The 16,259-nt window shown below is 39.9% G+C and overlaps 2 protein-coding genes across 2 annotated transcripts; one reads left to right on the top strand and one right to left on the bottom strand.

The window, feature by feature from the left end:
* Positions 1-1,608: 1,608 nt before the first annotated feature.
* LOC126176638 (uncharacterized) lies at positions 1,609-3,339 on the bottom strand. Its single transcript, XM_049923796.1, has 2 exons — positions 2,695-3,339; positions 1,609-1,809 (listed from the first exon to the last, which is right to left on the bottom strand). Exons 1-2 carry the CDS (start codon positions 3,337-3,339, stop codon positions 1,609-1,611), a joined length of 846 nt encoding a protein of 281 aa, XP_049779753.1.
* Positions 3,340-4,278: 939 nt separating this feature from the next.
* On the top strand, positions 4,279-5,326 carry LOC126177156 (uncharacterized). Its single transcript, XM_049924432.1, has one exon. It carries the CDS (start codon positions 4,399-4,401, stop codon positions 4,933-4,935), a length of 537 nt encoding a protein of 178 aa, XP_049780389.1. The 5' UTR covers positions 4,279-4,398; the 3' UTR covers positions 4,936-5,326.
* Positions 5,327-16,259: the final 10,933 nt, after the last annotated feature.

Below are 16,259 nucleotides of genomic sequence, written 5' to 3'. Positions count from 1 at the left end.
GGCAACTTGCTCTAAATGTTCAGAAATGTGAAATTGTGCACTACACAAAACAAAAAAAACATAGTATCTTATGACCATAATAGCAATGAGTCACTGTTAGAATCGGCCAACTCGTACAAATACCCAGGTGTAACACATTGTAGGAATATGAAATGGAATATTCCCATAGGTTCAATTGTGGCTAAAGCAGTTGCTAGACTTCGGTTTACTGTAGAATAATGGGGAAGTGCAATCAGTCTACAAAGAAGTTTGCTTACATATCACTCATATGAGTGTCTCAGGAATATAGCTCATGTGTGTGGGGCTCTTACCAGATGGGATTAACAGCGGATATTGAACGAATACAGACAAGGCCCGCATGAATGGCCACAGGACTGTTTAACCCATGGGAGTGTGTCACAGAGATACTGAAGCAACTGAACTGAAAGACTCTTGAGGATAGGCATAAACTATTCTGAGAATATTTGTTAACAAAGTTTCAAGCACGATATTTAAATGATTACTCTAGAAATATACTACAACTCACTATGTATCGCTCACATAGAGACCATAAGTATAAGATTGTTATATAGAGGCATTCAAACAACCATTCTTCCCATGCTCCATACGTGAATGGAACAGGAAGAAACCACAATAACTGGTACAAAAGGATGTTGCAGAGTATAGATGTAGTTGTAGATTTTGATGTCACATTATACTATAATTTACTTTGCTTCATCATCATCTTCGTTTCCCCTCTACCCAACATCTGGTGGGGTGGGGTATCAATGGTACTTTACTCGGTCTTTCCACGATTCTTCTTCCACAATTTGGTTCCATAGCAGTTTCTCCTTCTTAAATTCATCTTTATTGTATCAATCCGTCTTGTTCTCGGTCTTCCTCTTGGCCTCTTGTCCTCAGTCTTGAATTCCATCATTTTTCTTGGTATTCTTCCCTCTCCCAACCTCTTCACATGCCAAAACAATTTTAATCTATTCTTTTCAATTTTTTCAGTCAGCTTCTCCACTCCAATTTCCTGCCTAACATCTTCATTTTTCATTCTGTCTCTTCTCGTCTTCCCTAGCATACTTCTCAGAAACTTCATTTCACTGGATTGTATCCTACTCTCCTCTCTTCTCGTCATAGTCCAAGTCTCTGAGCTGTAAATTAGTATGAGTGTGAAGTAAGTCTTGTATAGCACCAGCTTGTACCTTCCCCACACCAAGCTCTCACACACTGGTAAAATGTACTACTCTGTTGTATTCTTTTGCTAATTTCTGTCTCCAAACGAGTATTCCCCATTAATACACTTCCCAAATATTTAAAGTTGTCCCACTATTTCAATATCCCGTCCCTTAATATGAATTTGTCCCTTGTCCTCTCTATCCCCTCTGGTTACCACCATACTCCTGCTTTTCTCCACACTAAATTTCATTCCATATTTCTCGACCTCATCATTTAGGATGTCTGTTTGTTTTTGTACCTCCTTACTGCTTGTTCCCCACACCACAATATCATCTGCAAATAGTAACAGCTTCATCTCCCTTCCTCTATGGGTTTCTTTCGTCTCTTTGACTATTTCATCCATCACCATTATAAATGGTAGTGGTGATATCACACTACCTTGTCTTAGTCCCGTAACATTCTTAATCCATTCAGTTCTTCCAACTGGTGTCTGCACACAACTATAGCATCTATAGCATTTTCATTCATTGCCTGGATGACTTCGAGTGTTTGCTTTTCAACTCCCTTTCTCTTCAAGGTTGCCCATACCTTTTCCCTGATAAAACTGTCATATGCTTTCCCGAACTCCCAACGTCTATCCATCAACTGTTACAAAATAAAGATGGGGTCCACTGTTGATCTACCATGAAGAAAGCCATACTGCTCCTCTTGTAAATGCCCTTCCACTTTTTCTCTCACTCTTCTTTCCAGCATCCTCTCCACTATTTTTGCTACTCGGGATATGAGTGTGATGTGATCCCTCGATAATTATCACATACTTTCCTGTCACCCTTCTTGAAAACTGGGATTATTATTCCCTTTCCCCATTCCTCAGGTACACATTTTTGGATTCAAATGCATCGTATGAGTCTATATAGCCACTGTAGCCCAACTGGTCCAGCTGCCTTTATCATCTTCACGGTAATTTCATCTATCCCAGATGCTATTCCTGTTTTTATTCTTCTCAGAGCTAGTTCCACTTCTAACATCGTTATATCCTCCTCTTCTTCCAAACCCCTGCCCCCCTGCTTTACTTCTATTCCCTTTCCATTGTCGTTCTTCACATTTAGTAATTTATCAAAGTACTCTTTCCATCTTTTGCCTACTTCCTCCAGTTGCATTAATAGCTCTCCGCTTTCCCCTTTCACTAGCTTTTTGTATTTTTTTTCCTTCCTCATACTCTTTGTAATTCCATATATCATCTTCTTACCACTAGTAACATTTTTTTCCAACTCTCAGGTGAATTTCTCTCAGCTTTTCCTCTCTTCTTCTGCTACCATTTTCTTACACTTATTTTTACTATCCTGGTATTTCCTTTTACTTTCAGCTGTTCGGTCTCTGTTCCATTCATGCCAGGCTTTCTTCTTTTCTTTAAGTGTCTCCTTCACCCTCTCACTCCACCATGGTGTCTCCTTTTCCTTTACCATTCCGGACCAGACACTCTGCCACAGGTCTTCTCAGCAGAGCTTACAAACGCTTCTTTGAACTTACCCCATTCCTCTTCAACATTGCTATTCTTGGTGTTAGGGATTTTATCTTTAAGTAACACTTTTCTTGTATCATGCCATCCTTTAGTTTCCACACGTTTATTTTCCTACCCCTTTCTTCCTTTATGTCTTTCAGTTCATCAAATCTCATCTTTGCCACCACCACTCGATGGTCTCCATCAAAAGCCTCTCTTGGGAGTGCAGTTACATCCATCAACTGTGTCCGATTTTTCTTTTCCACCAGAAGGTAATCAATGACTATCTTCATCCGTCTATCACACCATCCATATCTCATTATCTTTTGGCTATTCTTTTTACAGAAACATGTGTTGCCCACAATCAGCCCATTTCTTTCACAGAAATCAACCAGTTTCTCTCCTTCCTCATTTTTCCTCCCATATCCATATGAGCCAATTATCTCCTCCTTCCCTAGCCTTTCTTTGCCTACCTGCCAATTTAGGTCACCCATTACTATTGCTTCCACATCTGTAATTATACTCTTTAATACCTCTAGAAGATCCTCTATGTTCTCTTCTTTATTTCCTGTTTGTGGTGCATATACTTGGATGAAGTCCTTCACTACATTCCTTGTCCTCAGCCAAATCCTCATCACCCTATCACTTGTGTATTCTACTGCTTCCACATACATATTGGCTTCTTGTCTGCCACTCCAGTAGAGTGTGTAGCCTTTCCTCATTTTCCTTCTTCCTCTTCCCTTCCATCTAACTTCACTAAGTCCCATCAGTTATCAGTTCTATTTTCTCCTTTTCCATGAAGTCTATCAACTCTTCCTCCTTCACAATAAGGGTCATCTCATTTATGATACCCACCATCATTGCGTTGGTGCCGAGTAGCCCACTTCTCACAGTTCCCCCAGCACCCCAAGAACTGCATGTCGCCTGCAGGGAGGCTGGTTTTTCTGAGGCTGGTTTTGAAGTACCATTTCGTATATAGGCTATTATTACGATGGGGTCGCCACTCCCAAAGGCATTTTAGAGCTGCTGCCAGCATATATGTTTAGGCCGCTCCTGACATGGAGGACAGACACTGTTTGTAGCCGCCCCTCTGAAATACAGACGCTACAGGAAGTAAGATACGAAGACTGTTCTTCTGCTTTTACACCGTTGGGACTTGTAAAATCCTCTTCCGCTTTCCAACCGTTGTCTGTCTTCACCTGTTACCCTGGTGAGGGGCCCTTACAGGTACTACCATCTGGAGCCAGATGTACCCAGGTTTTTTAACGGGGTTGTTACTCTTTCCCTTCCTCCTTCCTCACCACTTGCAAGGTGAGGCCCCGGGCTTGGGACCGGCATTGGCGGTGTTGATTGTATTGGTCAAATAGTCTTACTTAAAAGCTATTATCGTCATATGTCCTAGCAATGTAGTATGTCAGTTTATAACATTATTATTATGTATTTGCTTTGTCTGTGTTGATTATCTGGTCACAATGACTATTACCTGGACCATATACGTAAATTCATTTCGCTTTGGCTTCGGAAGTCTGAGGTCTAGGCGGATGCTGGCGCTAGCCATTGTGTTGTAATAGGTAGATGACTGGCGCCACTCAGTTGGCATATCGAATCAGAGATGCCAATAATGTGTGGATTTCAGCAGTGATTGTGTTCCGCATTGTGTGGGTGTTAGCTGACATTTCACCTGTATCAACAGAATTCACAGATTGCGTAAATTCTGTTGTCAACAATTTGTCATGGTTATGGACGTCGTCACGTCGTGGGTTATTGTACGGCGTTACGATCAAGATAACAAATGTCCACAAGGAACAGATGGCTTCAATTCACCACCTATCCCTATACATTTAAAACATGACTCAAATTTTATGGAAATTAAAACAGAAATAAAAAACTGCTTAGGGCTCCCACAAGATGGTTTTGAAGTGATTAAACTAAGAAATAAAGATGGCACGCTACTAACATTGTCAACTTTACTGCAAGGGAACTCTGCATCAAATCCGTACTACTTGGATATTGCTCGCATTCATCAAAATACCCCAGCTTCCCCGCGAGTGGCATTCTCTCCTACGTATATTGAGACAGTGAAAAATAAGCTCGACAGTCTAGAGAAGCGTGTGTCCTGTGTCGAATCGTTAGTTCCAGAACTCCGAACACATCGCATGGCAACAATAGATCGTACTATGCAACAGCTGTCGTCGAAGGTTAATTTCCTAGATAAAAGATTGGAAGAGCTCGCGCCCATGGAATGGAAAGCTCATTTTCCGCATACTTGAAGTGTTTAATTATGTGTTTGGTTTACACTTACGGTAGAAAGCTTTGTGTATGTGGCTCTTTTTTTGTCCACTAAGCTGCATTTCTCGTTACACATCAGTTTGTATATTGATTCTAGATAGCATAGCTTAACATAACTAATTTGTATGCTGTTACATATATTTAAGTATATCATTGTAACTATATGGACGCCGAAGTGATGTGTCAGTTACCGTGTGTCACTTACACTACAGCAGGATGTTGTCGCTTGTGCTGAATGATACTAATCTGTACATTGAGAGCCCATCATGTTTCTTGAATAATGGAATTACATAAGTGTTTCAGCATTAATCAACTACGCATTTAACCTAGACAACATTTGTAATTGTTACCTAATAATAAAGATTTTTTAACACACAAAATTTTTATTTTAACACAAGTACCGGTACCAGACGTTCTTTAGTACTTATTTGAATATGTAGCTTGTAGGACTGAAAACATTCTGTTAGGTACCAATATGGCATGTTAGGTATTAGAGACCAGCAGCAGATAAAGAACGGCTGCCTTGTATAACTAAGGAGGCAGCAGTTTTTAAAAAAAAAAAAAAGGCAGCAGCAGCTTTCATTCTGATTTACTGGATTAAATTCAGCATGCCTAAGAATAATAGTGTTCAGTAGTGCAGTGATAGTTTTGTGTGACTGCTGTATACAAATGAAGTTTCTACAATTTCCCTGTCTTTCATTATTGTATATCTCGACGTGTTCCACATTGTGAATGGTTCCTTTCATGGTGGAAATGTAGTGAATTACACTTACATGCCAATAGATATGCTCCATAATGGTATTTGTGGCTAACAAAAGTGAATTTAGGTGAATTCTGAAATTTACAACCACAGTACTGGAAGCGAAAATAATTTTTATATAAACCATGCTTCCCTATCTAGAAACCAGACTGGAGTTTCATTTTTTGGTGCAAAAATCAACAAAAGGTTGCCAGTAGACATCAAGCAGGAAATTAAAACTCTCCAGACATTCAAAATGAAAATAGGCCTAAAAGAATACTACATAAGCCAGAATTTGTGGACAGTACTATGCAAGCTCCACATAGCTCTACGTTTGGTTTAAACAGATCTGGACTTCATCAGTACATAGTCACTATTAATCCGTGTAATGTAAATGCTTTGTGTGAAGTACTAAATAGAAGAACAGCTGATTAGTGATTAGTTCAACAGAAAGATCAGTGGCTTGTCTCAAATAGGGTGCTCTTTCTTGTATTGTACATATAGCAGCAACCCCCCTCCTCCTCCCCCCCCCCCCCCCCACCCCCCAATTCTTTAAGGAATCAACCTCCCGTGTACAAAATGTCATATCCCTCGAACTATGTGTTGTTTAGCAATATAATTTTGCATGTACATTCGGTGGTATAAGTGGATACTTACTGTGAATAGTGCTGATAGTACTAAATCAAGCCAGATGATGCTGCAGCTTTACTGCATGAACAGCAAAAATGTAGCATCTTTTTTCCATTCATCATTTTGTGCGAGGGGGACGTCAGTGGCTAGAAGTTCTGTGAAAGTATGAAATTATGTATTGTTGTTAGAAGTCACCAAGTACTCTCATTCTGAAATACTGGATGAACATAGTTTGAGTAACTTGTGTACCATGAGCTGTAGTGGGGGATCTACCGTGATTGGTTCTTTTAATCCTCACTGCAGCGTATTTTAAGAGATGTATTTCCAGTTCTTAATAGGATCACAGAAATTATGAAGTGTATTTTGCTCTTTTACAGTGCCATCTAAAAAGGAATACCCACATAATACATTAAGTATACTCATTACAATGACTTTTCATTAATATATTTGCAGTAAACCAAGAAATAACCAGAGGCAATAGTTATTTTGTTGTAGGTATGCTGAAGCTTCTTGTACTCCACGTAACTTGCAATGCTATTTTATTTCACAAATTCATACCCTGATGCTATGCAACTGTCTGTCTCATTGTTCACTTATCTGTCCAGTTGCTGCTGCTGGACTTCATTTCACATTATATTCTATTACATTCTTATTTCCTTCTCTTCAAATGATTACAGAGAAAAATGGCTGGTGCAATGCAAACCGTTTTCAAGAGTGGTCTTTTAACATTTTTTTTCCCCACCAATGCACCAATATTTGATGTCTTAGCAAATTTTCATTGGATGAGTGACTAAAATATCCCATGATCAAACAACACTGTCTGGTGAAACAAATTGGTTTCACAAGATACTACTTAGGCAGGTCATGTCTTGGTACTTGTTTCCAAAATATTCCAAGCAAAGCACAAATGTGTTCAATGCAAATACCAAAGTATTGTGATATCAATGGGGTACTTTAAAATTAAAACCTTTGATGAAATTATAATGATTCATTAATGCAAAATGGGTTTACAGATAGTGTTATTACTATGTAACTTTGTTGTTGTTGTTGTGGTCTTCAGTCCTGAGACTGGTTTGATGCAGCTCTCCATGCTACTCTATCCTGTGCAAGCTTCTTCATCTCCTAGTACCTACTGCAGCCTACATCCTACTGAATCTGCTTAGTGTATTCATCTCTTGGTCTACCTCTACGATTTGTACCCTCCACGCTGCCCCCTAGTACTAAATTGGTGCTCCCTTGATGCCTCAGAACATGTCCTACCAACCGATCCCTTCTTATAGTCAAGTTGTGCCATAAACTCCTCCCCAATTCTATTCAATACCTCCTCATTAGTTACATGATCTACCCATCTAATCTTCAGCATTCTTCTGTAGCACCACGTTGTGAAAGCTTCTATTCTCTTCTTCTCTAAACTATTTATTGTCCATGTTTCACTTCCATACAGAGCTATACTCCATACAAATGCTTTCAGAAAAGACACTTAAATCTACACTCGATGTTAACAAATTTCTCCTCTTCAGAAACGCTTTCGTTGCCATTACCAGTTTTCATTTTACATTTCCTCACTTAAACCATCGTTAGTTACTTTGCTTCCCAAATAACAAAACTCGTTTACTACTTTAAGTGTCTCATTTCCTAATCTAATTCCCTCAGCATCACCCGACTTAATTTGACTACATTCCATTATCCTCATTTTGCTTTTGTTGATGTTCATCTTATACCCTCCTTTCAAGACACTGTCCATTCCGTTCAACTGCTCTTCCAAGTCCTTTGCTGTCTCTGACAGAATTACAATGTCATCGGCGAACCTCAAAGTTTTTATTTCTTCTCCGTGGATTATAATACCTACTCTGAACTTTTCTTTTGTTTCCTTTACTGCTTGCTCAATATACAGATTGAATAGCATCGGGGAGAGGCTACAACTCTGTCTCACTCCCTTCCCAACCACTGCTTCCCTTTCATGTCCCTCGACTCTTATAACTGCCATCTGCTTCCTGTACAAATTGTAAATAGCCTTTCGCTCCCTGTATTTTACCCCTGCCACCTTCAGAATTTGAAAGAGAGTATTCCAGTCAACATTGTCAAAAGCTTTCTCTAAGTCTACAAATGCTAGAAACATAGGTTTGCTTTTCCTTAATCTTTCTTCTAAGATAAGTCGTAGGGTCAGTATTGCTTCACATGTTCCAACATTTCTACGGAATCCAAACTGATCTTCCCCGAGGTCGGCTTCTACCAGTTTTTCCATTCGTCTGTAAAGAATTCGCGTTAGTACTTTGCAGCTGTGACTTATTAAACTGATGGTTCCGTAATTTTCACATCTGTCAACAACTGCTATCTTTGGGATTGGAATTATTATATTCTTCTTGAAGCCTGAGGGAACTTTGCCTGTCTCATACATCTTGCTCAACAGATGGTAGAGTTTTGTCAGGACTGGCTCTCCCAAGGCTGTCAGTAGTTCTAATGGAATGTTGTCTACTCCCGGGGCCTTGTTTCGACTTAGGTCTTTCAGTGCTCTGTCAAACTCTTTACTCAGTGTCATATCTCCCATTTCATCTTCATCTACATCCTCTTCCATTTCCATAATATTGTCCTCAAGAACATCGCCCCTGCATAGACCCTCTATATACTCCTTCTACCTTTCTGCTTTCCCTTCTTTGCTTACAAGGGAACCTCCCCATCGCACCCCCCTCAGATTTAGTTGTAAGTTGGCACAGTGGATAGGCCTTGAAAAACTGAACACAGATCAATCGAGGAAACAGGAAGAAGTTGTGTAGGACTATAAAAAATAAACAAAATATACAAACTGAATAGTCCATGCGTAACATATGCAACATCTAGGGGAACGTAAGCTAAGGTGTGCCGTGGTCTCATGGTTAGAGTGAGCAGCTGCGGAATGAGAGGTCCTTGGTTCAAATCTTCCCTTGAGTGAAGAGTTTAATTTTTTGTTTTCAGTTTATGTGACAAACTCTTAGGTTTTCATCACTTTTTTGGGAGTGATTATCACACCCACAAGGAAACCTAAATCGGGCAAGGTAGAAGAATCTTTTTACCCATTCGCCAAGTGTACAACTTAGGTGGGTCGACAACATATTCCTGTCATGTGACGCACATGCCGTCACCAGTGTTGTATAGAATATATCAGACGTGTTTTCCTGTGGAGGAATCAGTTGACCTATGACCTTGCGATCAAATGTTTTCGGTTCTCACTGGAGAAGCACGTCCTTTTGTCTACCAATCGCACGGTTTTGTGGTGCGGTCGCAAAACACAGACACTAAACTTATTACAGTGAACAGAGACGTCAATGACCGAACGGACAGATCATAACTTTGTGAAAAAAAAGAAAGTAAACTTTTCACTCGAGGGAAGACTTGAACCCATTACCTCTCATTCTGCAGCTGCTCAAGCTAACCACGGGACCACGGTGCTCCTTGGCTCACACTACCTTAGATGTTGCTTATGGTGTCCATAGACTGCTCAGTTTGTATATTTTGCTTATTTTTTTCATAGTTCCACACAACTTCTTCCTGTTTTCTCGATTGATCTGTATTCAGTTTTTCAAGGCCTATCCACTGTGCCAACTTATAACTAAATCTGAGGGGGGTGCGATGGGGAGGTTCCCTTGTTAGAACTGGGTTTCCATCTGAGCTCTTGATATTCATACAAGTGGCTCTCTTTTCTCTGAAGGTCTCTTTAATTTAACTGTTGGCAGTATCTATCTTATCCCTCATGAGATAAGCCTCTACATCCTTACATTTGTCCTCTAGCCATCCCTGCTTAGCCATTTTGCACTTCCTGTCGATCTCATTTTTGAGACGTTTGTATTCCTTTTTGCCTGCTTCACTTACTGCAGTTTTATATTTTCTCCTTTCATCAATTAAATTCAGTATCTCTTCTGTTACCCAAGGATTTCTACTAGCCCTCGTCTTTTTACCTACTTGATCCTCTGCTGCCTTCACTATTTCATTCCTCAAAGCTACCCATTCTTCTTCTACTGTATTTCCTTCCCCCATTCCTGTCAATTGTTCCCTTATGCTCTCCCTGAAACTCTGTACAACCTCTGGCTCTTTCAGTTTATTCAGGTCCCATCTCCTTAAATTCCCACCTTTTTGCAGTTTCTTCAGTTTTAATCTACAGTTCATAACCAATAGATTGTGGTCAGAGTCCACATCTGCCCCTGGAAATGTCTTACAATTTAAAACCTGGTTCCTAAATCTCTGTCTTACCATTATCTAATCTATCTGAAACCTTCTAGTATCTCCAGGGTTCTTCCATGTATACAACCTTCTTTCACGATTCTTGAACCAAGGGTTATCTATGATTAAGTTATGCTCTGTGCAAAATTCTACCAGGCGGCTTCCTCTTTAATTTCTTAGCTCCAATCCTTATTCACCTACTACGTTTCATTCACTTCCTTTTCCTACTGTCGAATTCCAGTCACCCATGACTATTAAATTTTCGTCTCCCTTCACTACCTGAATAATTTCTTTTATCTCATCATACATTTCATAAATTTCTTCATCATCTGCAGAGCTAGTTGGCATATAAACTTGTACTACTGTAGTAGGCGTGGGCTTCGTGTGTATCTTGGCCACAATAATGCGTTGACTATTACCCACACTCCTATTTTTTTATTCATTATTAAACCTACTCCTGCATTACCCCTATTTGATTTTGTATTTATAACCCTGTATTCCACCTGCCCAAAGGTCTTGTTCCTCATGCCACCAAACTTCACTGTTTCTAACTTTAACCTATTGATTTCACTTTTTAAATTTTCTAACCTACCTGGCTGATTAAGGGATCTGACATTCCATGCTCTGATCCGTAGAACGCCAGTTTTCTTTCTCCTGATAACGATGTCCTTCTGAGTAGTCCCCACCCGAAGATCCGAATGGGGGACTATTTTACCTCCGGAATATTTTACCCAAGAGGACGCCATCATCATTTAATCATACAGTAAAGCTGCATGCCCTTGGGAAAAATTACGGCAGTAGTTTCCCCTTGCTTTCAGCCGTTCGCATGTAACTTTGTATGTATGTATGTATGTATGTTTGAATACTGTGAAGTTTTAGTTTGCATTTAGGCCTATATGCAAAACTTCTGAGGAACTGATCTACTAGTTGGGAACTGAACAGTGTAAATTGAGGTAAATATGGACAAGGGGGAAAAAAATGTCTTGTCATCTGACAGCTGTAGATTTACAGACAAAAAATGTGTGGAGAGAACAGAGCTTTTCAAAGGTTGGGCTGGAAAGTCATCTGTGATGTGAGGAAAAGGGAGCTACAATAAGCAGGGAATATGGAAATTCTTAGACAGATAAATTCTAGGGGCATAAAAATTTTAATGGGTGACTTGAACGCAAAAGTTGGTTCAGAAAATGAAGGGCTTGAACATATACAAAGGCTCCAGGCCTAGACAACATAGCACCGGAGCTCTTAAAAGCCGATACTGAAAGTACTGTTAAAATGCTCCATCCTTTGCTGAAGCATATTTGGCTTGAAGGGAAATCTCCAAAGGAGTGGAAAAATGGCTTGGTGGTAAAGCTCCCAAAAAAGGGAAATTTGTCAGACTGTAACAACTGGCGTGGTATTACATTGTTGTCAGTGCCCAGTAAGGTCCTCACCAGAATTATTTTAAACAGAATTAAAGAATCCCTTGAAAAGTGACTGCGTAAAGAACAGGCCGGTTTTAGGGCACAACACAGCTGTGTTGATCTTATTAACACTCTTAGGATCATCTTAGAGCAAAGCAAAGAATTCCAAGCAACCATGTACCTGGCATTCATTGATTTTCAAAAGGCCTTCGATTCCGTGAAACATAAAGTGCTCTGGCAGGTGTTGCGGAAGTATGGCATACCACAGAAGATCTTAAACATCATAAAAGATCTATATGATGGCTATGAATGCTGCATACTCCACAAGGGAAATATGACAGAGCCCATAAAAGTAACAACTGGAGTCCGGCAGGGTTGCATTTTGTCACCAACACTTTTTCTACTCATTCTAGACTCTGTTATGAGAAGAGTCACAGCAGGCAGGAGACGAGGAATCCAGTGGGGGATCCACGAACGTCTGGAGGATTTGGATTTTGCAGACGACATAGTTTTAGTAGCTCCAAGGCTGACTGATATGCAAGCTAAATTAAGCTTGCTGAAAGAAGAAGCAGAGACTGCTGGCCTCAAGATAAATACAGGCAAAACAAAGGAAATGAGAGTAAATTCAAGTAACATGGAGATGCCCCTGTTAATAGGTGAGCAGCGAGTGGAGACTGTCAACTCATTCCTGTATCTGGGTAGTATAGTGGCGGAAGATGGCGGAGCTGGAGATGATGTGAAAAACCGCATTAAAAAGGCAAATGCTGCCTTCATACAATTGTATCCAATATGGAAAAATAGAAATATCACATACAAAACAAAACTCTGTATTTTTAATACAAATGTGAAGGCCGTCCTTCTGTATGCCAGTGAAAGCTGGAAAATGGATAAAAAGATAACAACCCAGTTACAAAACTTCATAAATAGATGTCTTCGACGCATCATGAATATCTGGTGGCCAGAAAAAATATGTAATGAGGAGCTTTGGCGAATAACAAACCAGATACCTATAGAAGACCAGATACGAGAGAGAAAGTGGGGCTGGTTGGGGCACACCTTGAGAAAACCAGATGGAGCCATCGAGAAAAAAGCATTGGAATGTAATCCCCAGGGAACAAGGAAGAGAGGAAGACCAAGGGGCACATGGAAGAGGACAGTGGAAGGGGAAGCAAAAAGAGTTGGCAAGACCTGGGCAGAATTGAGGCAAATGGCCAAAGACAGAGACGGATGGCGAGTTCTCCTGGATGCCCTATGCCCCCATAGGGGCCAAAGGAATTAAGTCAAGTCAAGTAAGTCAGTGGAAATTACTAATAATCCTCTAAACTTCCCTCTCCTCTTATCAATAAATGAATGTAAATTCCAAAAAATAATCTGTCAGTTTTATGTTATTTGCATCTTTGTATGTCTATGGCTCCATTTAAGAATTGTTCTGTCTCGTGATAAGATACTGATGAGACATTGAATTAGTTGTAATACCCCTTTCTCATCAGCAAATGGGAAAATTCTGTTTTATATGTGACTAATATCAAACATCATAATGATCATCTGAGGGTCAGACGAGGTGAGAATGAGAACACACAAGATCTCATCACATTAGATTACGATAGGATAACTCAGGCCATATGTACTGGACATGTCAGTGTCCTGTTACCAAAGTTGTGTAGATATTGACTTTGTGTGGCATTGTGAGTACTTTGAGCCATAGTATGCAGAGTCAACTGCAATGGTCAACACTATGTATTGTGAGGGCAGCTGCTCAATACATTGAGTGCTGGATGCTAACATCTACATCTACTTACTATTTTCTTACTATAGAGTGCAAAACCTGTCATCCCCTGGAATACATCTGCCAACTGCACATGACAATGTAGCACACTGGACTCGCATTCGGGAAGATGACGGTTCAATCCCATCTCCGGTCATCCTGATTTAGGTTTTCCGTGATTTCCCTAAATCGTTTCAGGCAAATGCCGGGATGGTTCCTTTGAAAGGGCACGGCCGATTTCCTTCCCAATCCTTCCCTAATCCGAGCTTGCGCTCCGTCTCTAATGACCTCGTTGTCGACGGGACGTTAAACACTAACCACCACCACCACATGACAATGCAAAAATTAGGAAGGACACAAGAAGACCACACTGAGCTATCAAAGCATGGGAAATGATTACTCAGGCTGTAGTTGGAGCCTCTGGTCATACCCTTGAAAGGGGATTACTTATGTGAGATGAAATGGAACTCTTGTCATGCCTACCACCATCAAAGGCAAACTTTGTTAACTTTTTCATCTGAAAAGGTCTCCTTCAGTCGGTGTTGTTATGCTGACGACCAGTAATACTTTGCAGTCAAATAAACAACTTGCAACTTGTTACAAATTCTACACAGTATTGTAGATGCTTCACTATTAGCTTCATGTTAAGGGCAGAGGTCTTAAGTTGATTACCATATAAGTAGGAGTCTGTATACATTGTAGTTCTTTCCTAATTATAACAGCATTGTGGATGTTGGCTGGGAACAGTACAATTATAACAAATAACTCAACAGAGAATGTTTGGGTTCACCAATTTATAAAATGGAAAGAGATAAAGTTGTCCGCTTCATGCATTCAGCAGAAATGATACAAGACTGGTGTTTTGAAGATACTCCTTGAGGCATTCATTACTGAAGCTGTGTTCAATTGTGGTTCTGAGTGTCCTCAAACATTGACAGTTGACATACCAGTGACATGTTGGTGGTGAAGGGTGTAGTTATACATGTAGTCTTTCTGTAGTCATGCATGCATGCTGCCATTCTTTGTTCCACCCTTTCCAGGCTTAAGATCTAGTTCGTAGTAAGAAATCAGGAGCTAGGATTCCACAATAACTAATTTCTGCAACAATGTTTACTTCCTTAGCCAAAACATTTTCCCTTTTATGCTCGAATGTGCTTTTATCTGAAAAATAGTAAGGAATAATGTTATCAGCTTCTGTGTGCCATATGAAACTGAGTGGTTCCTACTTGACCTAGATAAATGATTCAGTATAGTAAATGCTGATCTGGAATCTAATAATATGGTATTCAGTTCCTTGACTTGTTAGTAAATTCGTTGGAGACCACAGAGTGGGCAGTCAGCACTGCTGTTATAGTAATTATGTCAAATAGAAACATAAATGTTTCTTTGCTTTTGGCAATAGAATCCCAGTAAACACTTTGGCATCCTTATACACATAGCAAGGCATCAATACATATGTTTGTGAACTGTTCCATTTGGAAAAGTAGTTAAATATGATACTCTGGGTGTGTCTGATGTTAAAAATAAGGTGCTATGATACTTCTGGTAAAATATGGTGCAGTGGTAGTCGGTATCAAAGTAGTACGACCTCTGGGTAGAAACATATCTACATATGTACTGAATAAGCTGCTGTGTGGTGTGTCATGGAGAGTGCATAGTGTATCAATTTCATTTCCCCCATCCTATTTCATCTACAGTTTGAATGGTTGTGGCAGGGGGGGGGGAGGGGGGCGGGTTGGCTGTCAGTACCCTTTACGTGGCCCCACATTTCTCTAATTTTAACATAATGGTCATTATGCAAGATATGTATTGTAGGCAGTAAAATATTGTGAACTAAAGTGGCCCTATCAGACTAAATTGTGGCATCCTAACTGCTACCTTCACTTCTGACAATTCATCTTCAATAAAAAATGACATACTGAGTTCTGTTTACTACGCAGTGGTATGGAACCAAGTCAGGGGCTTTCTGGAACTCAAGAAACAGGGGATCAGTCTGAGCTCCAGTAATTTCTGCTTTCTGAAATGAACAGAGCAAGATGTGCTTCACATGATTAATGGTTGCAGAAACCATGTTGGTTCCACAGGCATCTTTCAGTCTCAAAAAAGTCATTGTACGTAAGCACAATATACGTTCCATAATTCTGCAAGAAATTTACATATGTCAGGTAGGTCCGTACTTCTGTAGTCAGTTCCTTCATTCATTCATTAGTTCCATAGACTCATTCATAAGTTCCTAGATCCTGTAAAGGAGGACATGGCAGCTAAATGTAATGTAACAAAATAGAAAGAACTGATTCTTTGAAAAAAGCTTCTGCATCCTCAGTTAAAACAGCAGAAAACAATCTTCTGTCAAGAGCTTAATACTTTGTTGATCACATTGGTATTTTGTCATGGACAGAAAATCTGCTTGATGCTGTTTGCTGATGACATAGCAGTAGTTACTGAAAGTGAACAGAATCTGAGTCAGATAATGAATGAAATTGAAGATGTGCAGTCTGATGGTTATAAACGGGCACAAATAGAAGCCTAAGTTATTGGTAATAGTGTGTGCAGGAAGTGGACATGCTGGACAGCTAA

The sequence above is a fragment of the Schistocerca cancellata genome, chromosome 3 (genome assembly GCF_023864275.1).
Source record: "Schistocerca cancellata isolate TAMUIC-IGC-003103 chromosome 3, iqSchCanc2.1, whole genome shotgun sequence".
NCBI lineage: Eukaryota > Metazoa > Arthropoda > Insecta > Orthoptera > Acrididae > Schistocerca > Schistocerca cancellata.
Note: the sequence above shows the minus strand (reverse complement) of the source record. Positions and strands in the feature narration are given on the sequence as shown.

What these genes read in the sequence shown, in the direction of transcription:
- LOC126176638 (XM_049923796.1), bottom strand. Translation starts at nt 3,339, where the DNA reads ATGTATGTGGAAGCAGTAGAATACACAAGTGATAGGGTGATGAGGATT. An exon ending in CAATGTTGAAGAGGAATGGG is followed by an intron (nt 1,810 to 2,694) that starts GTAAGTTCAAAG and finishes ATTTTGTAACAG; the next exon opens with TTGATGGATAGACGTTGGGA.
- LOC126177156 (XM_049924432.1), top strand. Translation starts at nt 4,399, where the DNA reads ATGGTTATGGACGTCGTCACGTCGTGGGTTATTGTACGGCGTTACGAT.